Source organism: Leopardus geoffroyi, chromosome E2 (assembly GCF_018350155.1).
Source record: "Leopardus geoffroyi isolate Oge1 chromosome E2, O.geoffroyi_Oge1_pat1.0, whole genome shotgun sequence".
NCBI lineage: Eukaryota > Metazoa > Chordata > Mammalia > Carnivora > Felidae > Leopardus > Leopardus geoffroyi.
This window is the reverse complement of record NC_059335.1, coordinates 5,116,063-5,128,136: the sequence shown is the minus strand read 5'-3', so window position 1 is coordinate 5,128,136 and position 12,074 is coordinate 5,116,063. Positions and strand designations below refer to the sequence as shown.

General features: G+C 40.6%; 1 protein-coding gene across 2 annotated transcripts in view; it reads left to right on the top strand.

Annotated features, from left to right (window-relative positions):
• Window positions 1-660: 660 nt before the first annotated feature.
• The window catches only part of LOC123578631 (zinc finger protein 420-like), an 82,170-nt gene continuing 70,756 nt past the window's right edge, over window positions 661-12,074 (top strand). The window contains exons 1-2 of one of the 2 annotated variants that reach the window (XM_045441628.1): window positions 745-947; window positions 1,032-2,391. In XM_045441628.1, coding sequence (XP_045297584.1) covers window positions 829-947; window positions 1,032-2,391 — 1,479 coding nt within the window. In that variant the 5' untranslated portion in view covers window positions 745-828. Of the gene's footprint in view, window positions 2,392-12,074 lie in introns of those variants that run through there. The other variant, XM_045441627.1, reaches the window with a different exon arrangement.

Sequence of the window (12,074 nt, the reverse complement as noted above, 5' to 3'; positions counted from 1 at the left end):
TTTTCCCATGGCAGCCAGAGCCTCCTGCCAAAGCCATGCATAGAAGCCTCTTCCCAAAATATGTCACTGGGTACATGGAAACATCATGCCCTTGAGAATTTACACTTAATGATAAACTGGGACAGTGGTGGAAAGAATGAAGCACATCAGAAGTTTCATGAAGGACGTAGTCCAATTCAGACAACTGCCCATAATAAGAACCTCATGGCCCCAAGTGATGAAGGACATAAAACATCTTGGAAAACCGCCCTTTTTACATCCACTATTTGTGCAAAGCAGTGTGCATCTGTAAGCAGAAGTTCCAATCAAACATGCAAACATACATATTTGTGCAAAGAAAATTTGGAACATTTGGAAAGTTACCTCATCCACACTGAAAACAATGCTGTGAACCATTGTGAAAGTGGGATTGGATTGACTTTTCAGTCAAATATTTCTAAAACTCAGAGATTCAAAAATGAAGATAAAAAGCCTAGGACGTCTCAATTTGGGAGGTGCTTCACAGAGGAGGTGACCCTGCAACATTTCCAGAGCATTTTCAGGGGAGCTACACTGGCTCAATACAGTGAATCTGAGACACAGTCTAACCAGGGCTCTCATGTTAGCAAACGTCTGAGGACTCTGCAAGAAAACCATTTTGAATCTAATAAAGGTGAGGAAGTCTTTTACCCAAACTCCAAATATACCAATAGTAAGAGTACACAGAGGGGAGAAATTACTTCTAAATATGATGAATGTGGGAAAGCTCTGAAGCAGTCCTCCAGTATTGCTGATCATCAGAGGATTCATGGGGGTGGAAACCCATACACATATAGTGAATCTGGGAACATGTTTAATCAATCATTAAGCCTAAATACGTATAAGACAAGTGGTACTGGAGAGAAAAGGTACATTGGCAAGGAATGTGGCAAAACCTTTGACAGGCACTCGACACTATCTCAACATCAGCAAACACATACTGCAAAGAAAATTGACAAGTGTGAAGAAGGTCGTCAAACCTTTAAGGATGGGTCATCACTCTATGCAGACAGGCGAATCTGTACTGCACAGAAACCTTACAAATGTCAAGAATGTGGCAAGGCCTATAAGCATCAATCATCCCTTACTAAGCATCACAGAATACATACTGGAGAGAAACCTTACCAATGTCAAGAATGTGGCAAGGCCTTTAGCCACCGATCATCCCTTCCTCAGCATCACAGAATACATAGTGGAGAGAAACCTTACAAATGTCAAGAATGTGGCAAGGCCTTTAGCCACCGATCATCCCTTCGTCAGCATCGTAGAATACATAGTGGAGAGAAACCTTACAAATGTCAAGAATGTGGCAAGGCCTTTAGCCACCGATCATCCCTTCCTCAGCATCACAGAATACATACTGGAGAGAAACCTTACAAATGTCAAGAATGTGGCAAGGTCTTTCCTCAGCAATCATCCCTTAGTCGACATCACAGAATTCATACTGGAGAGAAACCTTACAAATGTCAAGAATGTGGCAAGGCCTTTAACCACCCATCATCCCTTACTCAGCATCACAGAATCCATACTGGTGAGAAACCTTACCAATGTCAAGAATGTGGAAAAGCCTTTAACTGTTCCTCCCAACTTACTGAACATCACAGAATTCATACTGGAGAGAAACCCCACAAATGTAAAGAATGTGGCAAGGCCTTTAAAGCGTACTCACAGCTTACTCAACATCACATAATTCATACCGGAGAGAAACCTTACAAATGTAAAGAATGTGGCAAGGCCTTTAGCAGATACTCAACCCTTTTTCTACATCGCATAATTCATACCGGACAGAAACCTTACCAATGTAACAAATGCAGCAAAACCTTTAATTTACCTTCAAGGCTTACTCAGCATCACAGAATCCATACTGGAGAGAAACCTTACCAATGTCAAGAATGTGGTAGAGCCTTTATGCGGCCATCATCCCTTACTCGGCATCACAGAATGCATACGGGAGAGAAACCTTACAAATGTCAAGAATGTGGAAAGGTCTTTAGCCAGCGAAGAACACTTACTCAGCATCATGTAATTCATACTGGAGAGAAACCTTACAAATGTCAAGTATGTGGCAAGGACTTTAGCCAGCAAGCATCCCTTAGTCAGCATCAGAGAATTCATAGTGGAGAGAAACCTCACAAATGTCAACAATGTGGCAAGACCTTTAGGTTGAAGTCAAACCTTAACTACCATCACAGAATTCATACTGGAGAGAAACCTTTCCAATGTCAACAATGTGGCAAAGCCTTTAGGATTAAGTCAAATCTTAAAGTCCATCACAGAATTCACACTGGAGAGAAACCTTACCAATGTCAGATATGTGGCAAGGGCTTTACCAAATGCTCAGAACTTCATCAACATCACAGAATTCATACTTGAGCCACCCTTAACAATGCACTGTGTGCAAAAGGCTTTAATCACCAATCAGCCTTTATTCCAGATTACAGAAATCATCTTGGAGCAAATGTTCCAGAGTTGAAGACTGTGAAGGAATTTTTCCCCCACTTTTTAAAAAGTTTTTCTTCGATAGAATGAGTGGGAGGGTGCAGAGGGAGACACACACACTGAAAAGCAGTTTCCAGGCTCTGAGGTTTCGGCACAGACAGCTCAGGGCCTGATGCAGGGCTCGAACCCATAAACTGCTATATCACGACATGAGGTGAAGTTGGATGCTCCACCAACTGAGCCACCCAGGCACCCCAAGACTGTGAGAGAACTTTTAAGGAGGGCTCAACGCTACTCCACATCACAGAATCCACATTGAGGATTAACGATACCCAAGTAAACAATGTGGCAAGACTTTAACCAATGCTGATCCCTGATTTCTTGTCAGAGAATGTGTTATAGAGATGATTTTACACAAAAAAAAAAGAATCTGGGAAGCCCTTTCATGGTGCTCAAGCCTCATTCCACACCACCACATTCATACTTGAGAGACAACTTACAATTGTAGAGAATGTGGTGAAACGTTTCACTTGGTTCAAGCCTTACTCACCATCACATTGTTCATACATAGGAGGAACGTTGCAAATGTGATGAATATGGCACACCCCTAGGTGGAAGTCCTAACTTATTCAACATCATAATTCCCATATCAGAGGAAATCTCTAAAATGTGAATTGAATGACAAAGCTTTCAGCTGGAATTGAATCCTTATTCAATATCTCTAAATGCATTCTGAGTTGAAACCATACAAACCTAATGCATGAGGAAAGCCCTTCTTCATAAATACACCATTTGGAAAACATCAGAGAGTACCAAAAGGAAAGTAAGTTGAAAGAAAAGTACGTTTAAAAACATATGTAACTGAACATAAAATGGCAACACGTGTCACAGGATTCACAGCAGAAAGCAATAAGTCAGTGTATTCAGACATTACATCAAAATACTTATTAGAAGGAATAATACAAAGTTAAACATTTAGATAATGTATATGCTATTATGCTTTAAATGATAAAAGGGATGGATTTTTGCATAGGTATAATCTCAGTGTTTTTACATTAACCTTTTTAAGATTTGTGACTAGTAAACATGAATATACTTCTTATTCTCAAATCACTTCAGAAAATTCATTTATTCCTAGTGGGCATGTGAATGTACGTGGCTGAGTGTTGCTACATCAATGATATGAGTTCCCTTCTTTCTTAGGTGGGACTCATACATATGTAATTTTCAATGGAAGGTGAAGAAGAGTTGAATCAAATCTAAATGGAGATACTTTCTGTGCCTCTCACCTTGCTGTACTTATCATGAAAGAGGTGTTCAGGACACCATTGTCCATTTATTTCTACTAAAAGTGTGTATTACAAATAAAAAGTTGTACTAAATGGTCTTTAAGGGAAAGAGGGTCAGTCCACTGAAAAACGTGATGCAGGTTCATGATAGCAATAGTTACAAGTACAGAATATCAACTGATGTGATTGAAAGGAAAAAATGTTCACAGATATCAGAAAGAGAAGAGCAAAACCTTCCTAAAATGGCTAGGATTCTACATTCATATGTTTGGAGAATCACCTCAGGCCTGAAAGAATTTCAGTAGGCAAAATTAAGCTGTACATAATTTAAAATAGACTGTCATGTCTTCTGAGTCCTCATGGTAACCACCAAGCAAAACTGTTAATTGATACCCAAAAGATAAAGAGAGAAGAATCAAGGTTTACTATTCTTGAAAATCATCAGATCACAAAGGTAAAGAGAAAATGGAGAAGAAAGGGAGCAAGAATTCTAAAGTGGCCAGAAAACCATGAGAAGAATGACAACAGTAACTCCATGCCTGGATCAATACTTCCTTTAAATATAAAGGGACTAAATTCCCCAATCAAAAGATAGAGATTGGCTGAATGGAAAGAAATCCAAGACCCAATGCTATGCTGCCTTCATGGGACTCCCATCTGCTTTCAGAACACACTCAGCCTGAAAGTGCAAATATTCAAAACGATATTGCATGCCATTGGAAACCCAAAGAACTGGGGTAGCTATCCTTCAGACAAAATAGACTTGAATGCAAGGACTGTAATAAGACACGGCAAAGGTCAGTATTAAACAAACGGGTCAGTTTGTGCAGAGTTTTTAGTTAGTGTGCTGTTTGGCAGAATGGCAACAAAGTTTGCCCCCGTTTTGGTTTTGGAGGACAGTAATAGTATGGTTCTTTAACTCACGTACTGACACATTGAAAAGAAACACCTTTTTCCGTAAGTGTGGGTGGTGTTTGTGCAGATGCCTGAATTGTAGTTTGTGTTATGTTTCTGAACATCCGTATCTTATGACTCCTCGAAATGGCTACTTGATATTCAAAAACCGATTGCTACCTTTAGATGGCTGGGAAAAAAAAAAATGCTAAATGACAATGTGAGAAAGATTATTGCTTCCAGATTTTGAAGTGTGTGGGAAAATACTGTTGCAATGACAATCTTGGTAATTTACTGCAAAAGCAGCCAATAGTTCATCAAAACCAACTTGTACAGGCTAATACATCTTTCCCAGATTATTCACTTTTCAAACATCACGCTATTATATCTTGCAGTTTTTTTTTCACTCACATGTTATATGATTTTCATTGACATGTGCTCTTTTAAACCCATCAAGCAAGTTATTTTTTATTTCAAGCATAATACCTCTCAGTAAGATTTCTGATATTTCTGGGCAGTTCTGTGTATACATTTGCAATGATGGGTTTTTTATGGGTCACCGTGTCAATATAGCAGATTTATTTCAAGTTGAGTTCTTTCTGAAATGTACATCTTCCCATAAGCTAACCTTACATTCCACTTGGGTCCCACATTTTAGATTACATTACATGTGACTAAGGTTTTGATACATCATATGTCTATTTACTACATAGAAGACATTCACTCCTTTAATGTAGGAGAAAGGTAGCTATCCCATGTACTTAGGATTTCTTTGTGTTGCATTACAGCTGTAGGTTTGTAAATGTGTGTAGCATTTGTATTGAGAAATCATTTAGTGGTGTCTTGCTTTTTGTTCCACGAGTTACATAATCGTCTTATTGTGCATTGAATTGTTGTGTTGATCTGGTCACATTTGGATACATAGACATCACTTATTTTTAAATCAATTTTCTTTTATAGATATATAGTCCACTTTTCTAGTTTTTTGAAATAAATATAAGCTGCTTTGGCTAAGAACAAAACTCCAAAAATAAAGGAATGAATTCCACCAAAGGATAGAACTTGTATAAATATTTATCCCCCACCCCCACCCCCCCACATAAAAGCACCTGTGCATGTATACAACAGGACTTCAGCACTTCACTTTCAATAATGGATTGAGTATTCAGACACAACATCAATATGGAAACATCGGATTTCAAGGACATTCAGCAGACAGACTTACAACATTGCATCCAACAGCAACAGAAAACACATTCTTCCCACACAGACACAGAACATTCTCTAGTATAGATTATATGTTGGCACACAAAGCAAGTCTTAATAAACTTATGAGTGAAATCCCATCAAGCAGCTTTTCAACCACAATGCCATGAAACTAGAGTCAGGTAAAACGACAAAACTAAAAAACTCACAAATATGTAAAAAACTAAGCAACATGCCCCATTATTCATAATAACCAAGACATGAAAATAACTTGTGTCCATAGTCAGTTGTGTAGATAATATGCTGCATATATACAATATAGGCTGGCTAAAATGAGCGATGCCGCATTGGTCTCTTAGTCTAAGCACACTGCGGAATTACTGTCTCACAGTTCTGGAGGTTCTTGAAGTCGGAAGCGAGCAGGTGGCAGGGCCACACTGTACCTCAAGAAGTGAGACTTTGCTCTTTCTAACTCCTGGGGACTGCCAGCTGTCCCTGGCCTGGCTTGTCGATGTGTCTCACTCCACCACTGCCTTCATCATCACACCTTGTTCTGTGTGTGTCTTCATTTTTCTTTTCTTATAAGGATACCAGTCATTGGAGTAAAATTGACCCATATCTAGCATGACCTCATTTTAACGTAAAGCCAAGAGCTTACTGCCCAATAAGGGTACTATTACAGGTACTGAGGGTTAGCACTCGGGCATATTTATTTGACGCACACTGTGTAACCCTCACTAAGGCAAAAGGCGCTAGGTTGTGAAATATGACTGAGGGGTTAAGGTGCACTACCAGTTTGAGGCTGGGAGTAGAGTGTAGGCAGGGACAGTAAGGCTGGGCTATATGGGTAGAGAGAATGAGAGGGCAAAAGAAATCCTGGGAAGGAGGGGGATAATGGATGACAAATTCATTGGCTAAAGGCAGTGAAGTGGCAAGATTGGGTTGAGACCATACAAGTGTTTTCTGCCTATGAAGGGTTAAAGAACATAGGGATGGAAAGGAGGTAGTTGCCTGTGAATGGAGTCTGGAGAGAATTCAGTGCTCAACCAGAGAAAGAGTGGAAAGAAAAGATGATGCCTAGGAAACATCATGGGCACAGGGAGTTAGCATGGGTGAATGGGGACCTTGAGAGCTGGGAGAACGGCATCAGGAGGCTAGAGGGATCATGAGAAAGAGGAAGTGTACGGTTGGGGATAAGTGTAGGGTCATGAGGAAACTAAGGACTCCTGATAAATGTTGGCTGGCATACGAGAGCAGTGGACATAAAAGACACAAGAAGTGGGCTGACGTATTGGCATGGGGAAGGAGGAAAGAATGGAGTATTTAGGGTCAGTGGAAGGGGAGGAAATTCGGGATGAGGGCTCTGGGATCACGTGAAACGTTCTTTTTTGGTATAGAGGTCTAAATACACCTGATGGCATAGGGCTCGCTGCTGTCATGCAGAGCCAGCTATGGATCCCCTGCCGCTCTCTCCTTTTGCCTGTCCCTTGCTCATGCTTTTCTCAAAAGCAAATGAACATGTTATTTTGTTTTTTAAATGAGAAAGGAATATAGGTGCCGGGGTGCCTCAGTAGCTGGAGTGTCCAACATCGGCTCAGGTTTTGATCTAACAGTTCATGGGTTTGAACCCCACGTCAGGGCTGAGCCCACTTCAGATCCTCTGTCCCCCTCACTCTCTGCCCCTCCTCTGCTCAAACTTTCTCAAAATTAAATAAACATAGACAAATAAAAAAAAATGCATCTGATGGACTGAGAAGAGGAGTGAAGACTAACAGTGTCATTTGCAGAGAAAGAGTCAGGTTTCATGGATATCTAGAGACTCCAGGAGTGGAGAGATTGAGGTCACAATGTGGGACACAGAGGAGAAGAGGGGTGGAGCTGGGGGAGATGACAATTGCAGGGTCCCTTTGTACATCATGGATTCATTCTCATTAAGTCTCTGATTTGTATTGATTCACAATTGTGAGTGGTGTCTAAGTTCAGCCCACAAGGCAAAAAACTTACTTCTATAAAACACCCAGTAATCCTTTCAACTGAATAGACAATAAAGGACCACAGTTGAAATCTTGAGTAAACAGTGAGACTCAACACTTTTTCTCTTCTTCGGACATAACCATGCACAAGGTGTGCCCTTGGAGATCATGTGGAAACCATGGTAACAAAATGGATTCTGCCAACAACCTGAATGGTCTTGGGAGTGACTGTGCTTGTAGAGGTTCCCAAGTAGATCCAATGCCTCATGAACCTTGATTTTATTTTATATTTTTTTATTTTTATTTTTTTAATATATGAGATTTATTGTCAGATTGGTTTCCGTACAACACCCAGTGCTCATCCTAAAAGATGCCCTCTTCAATACCCATCACCCACCCTCCCCTCCCTCCCACCCCCCATCAACCCTCAGTTTTGAACCTTGATTTTAACATCAGAGTGCGCTCCACAGAAAGCTGAGCCAAGTCCACTGAATTTCAGACTTATTAACGACAGAATTATGTTTTTATAGTTCCTAAATGCATGCAATTGATTGTGGTAGTGGTACAACACAACTACACCTAGGCATGTCATTAATTGTAAAATGAAAATGATAAACTCATAAAATATTTAAATCAAGTAAAAATCTCCATTAATTACATACATCAATAATAGATCGATCTTCAAACATAACAGTATGTCAGGTTGAGGTGGATCCTGCCTACTATGCAGTTTCACAGTGTATGTAAATTGCATTTGCAATTGTTTAACACAAAGACACTAAAATAGTTTGCACTTGGTTCAATGTTTACATAAGTATTGTCACATCGACTTAATCCAATGCTTTCCTTAACCATGCTACATGAAGGTGACATTTTCACACAGGTAGAGATGGATCTACTGCAACACAGAAACACCTCATATCCCAAGGTAATTGTAAAGAAAACCTCCATGTGGAAACATTCTTTTTTATACAACTGCGTGGTTGAATGTATCTGTCTTCTGTTATCACACACATCTTGAAATGTGGATGTTTGGTTTGTATATATGAATTAATATACTCTGTTAGCACAGAGCCCCAAGCAGCGCCCAAAGCCACCAACTGCTAAATCATGACTTGAGTCAAAGACAGATACTCAACTGACTGAGTCACTCAGACCCCCTTATCATACCAAGAGTTTTTGGGTGGTTCTGGGACATGGGGTTGTTTGGTTTGTATATATGAATTAATTGGGTGGTTCTGGGACATGGGATTGTTGTACCATAAGAACCATTCTTTTTTTTTTTTTTTTTTTTTTTTTTTTAATTTTTTTTTTTTTCAACGTTTATTTATTTTTGGGACAGAGAGAGACAGAGCATGAACGGGGGAGGGGCACAGAGAGAGGGAGACACAGAATCGGAAACAGGCTCCAGGCTCTGAGCCATCAGCCCAGAGCCAGACGCGGGGCTCGAACTCCCGGACCGCGAGATCGTGACCTGGCTGAAGTCGGACGCTTAACCGACTGCGCCACCCAGGCGCCCCAGAACCATTCTTATAATGGGTGGACAATTGCTAAATCACACTGGCAAATGTATTAAAAAACAAACAAACAAACAAGGTGCCCTAGTGTTTCAGTCAGATGAAAAACTCATTGGAATTTGGAGCCCAGCTCATATTCCCAGGGTTGTGGGATCCAGCCGTGAGTTGGGCCCCACTCTGAGCATGGTGCCTGTTAAGACTTTCTCTATCCTCTGCCGCTCTTCCCCTGCTTGCACTATCTCTCTCTCTCAAAAAAAAAAAAAAAAAAAAAAAAGAAAAGAAAAGAAAGAAAGAAAGAAAACGAAAAAAGAAAAGAAAAACAAAAAAACACAATGACAGCAACAACAAAAAACATAAATCTGGTAGTATCCTACCAAATGTGTTTCCACTGTGAAGTAAATTAAATAGGGAAGCCATAACCTGAGGAGGCTCTAATGCCATGGCAGCCTCTGTAATGAAACCACAACTTAATTCTCAGTCATTGCACTTGAATGGAAAAAAAATATATATAAGCAAATAATTGCAGTCAATTAGGACTCCCAAAAAGAAGGGAAATGCTTAAGATATATCCAATCAACCACTGCCCTTGCTTTGTCTCCACATGGTCTCTGTAAAAACCTTAACTACCATTTCCTACAGATGGAGCATGTCTATCTATTTGCATACAAATAAGAAAGACAAATTAAATGGTCAAATTAAGTCTTGAAGATTGGAATGTACATCAGTTCATCTTTTAACCCTACACAGTACCCCTTTTCATTTTGATCACTTTCCCCACATGGCTTGAACCCCTTGCCCCCTTGCAACTTGGGCAGAAGACTCAGCATGACACCTTTCCCAGCCTCTCACCATCCTCTTTGCACATGCACCTAGGACACCAGTGTGACTATGCCCTCCCTGGCCCAGATTTCACCCTTGGGTACCTCCTGCACAGACGCACAGAGGATGGGTGGCACCAATAGATCCTCCAGGGCCAAAACCTGCATTCCTGTGCTCCTTTTCCCACCATCCCAGGTCTCCAGGCACTAGCCTTGAATCCCATCTCAACCAAGCCCACACACCTGAGTTCACATTTTTGATAAACTGACACCAGAGTCTATGTCCAGACCAGTCAGTCCTCCCTCTGAACAATGTTGTAACCACACCCAGAGTTTTTCTTCTTCTTCTGTTTAATGTTTATTTATTTTTGAGAGAGACAAAGACAGAGTGCACGTGGGTTAGGGGCAGAGAGACAAGGAGACACAGAATCCGAATCAGGCTCCAGACTCTGAGCTGTCAGCACAGAGCCCCAAGCAGCGCCCAAAGCCACAAACTGCTAAATCATGACTTGAGTCAAAGACGGATACTCAACTGACTGAGTCACCCAGACCCCCTTATCATACCAAGAGTTTTTGATGCCCTCTCCCAATTCTGTCTTTCCTGTTGCCAAAACTTCCCACATGTGCACAGAGAGAATGCAGGTGAAGCCCTCCAGGACCCGGATGAGGCCCTTCCCGCAATGCACAGGACCACAGAGAAGGATGGGGAGTGGGATCTGGTTACCCAGCACCACACTGTGTAGTAGAAACTCATAAGCCAACCATCAGTCCCACCTCTCCAGTGGAGCTTTTCACGTCCCCAGTTGCTGGTTTCATACTTCAGGCTTAATGTTGTGGGTACACAGCTCAGCTGCCCCAGAATATGAATTGGGAATAGTACCTCTGCCTACATGGGGCTTACAGACCCTAACAGAGACTTCTCCCTTCAGATTCTGTCAAAAATTACCTCTTACACCACAAAATATATGTTGCATCTCATCTTCTGGTTCTGGGCTGTCCATTGACAGTCACACATTCAAATTGACCAAATACACAAATGCAAATGATTGACCCATCAAATTTTCCTCAGAGCCTCTATTGCAGCCTTCTTTACTATCTCCCACTCTGCTGTGTATACTTGTGCCCTCACCTCCAATATTATTCTTAATATTATTTTTAAGATAATGCAAAAGAAGAGAAACAATCTCTACTCCCAGGAAGGCTCACCCAGCCACCAAACTCTCCTCGATAAATGAACATATCATACTCCTTTCCCAGGTTTTGGAAGGAAGAACTCACATAAATAAGATTACCAACCCAAGGTAAAAAAAATTACCTTAAATTCAAAAACCTGCTTGCTTCTCAAAGAGAATATAAACTCACCCACAAATAGGTAAAGACAAGCATACCATATGACAGCCTACCCAGGATGAAACAACCTTTGACAAATTACCATGAAAAGAAACAAACAGGGTATGTCATATACCAAAAATGTACATTTAATATTGACACAACAAATACACATATAATGTTATTGACAATTGACATCTGACTGATTCCTATTTGGATTAAAACTGATACAGTCTTCTGGGTGCCTGGGTAACTCAGTTGGTTAAGCATCCCAAGTCAGCTCAGGTCATGATCTTAGAGTGTGTGCATTTCAGATCCACACCTGCATGCATGCTGAGAGCTCAGAGTCTGGATCCTGCTTTGGATTCTGTGTCTCCCTCTCTCTCTCAAAAGTAAATAAACAACAACAACAAAAAAAACCCCTACAGTTTCTTCAAAAGCACTCAGTTGAAAATTGTTATCCAAAAGCATAAAAAATAGTTGAAATCTAAAAATACAATTAATTAGTGTAGTGGCTACTATCATTAAAAAGGAAGGTTTATAGACAGGATTTGACAAAATATAGCATCCTTTCTTGATAAAAACCTTCAA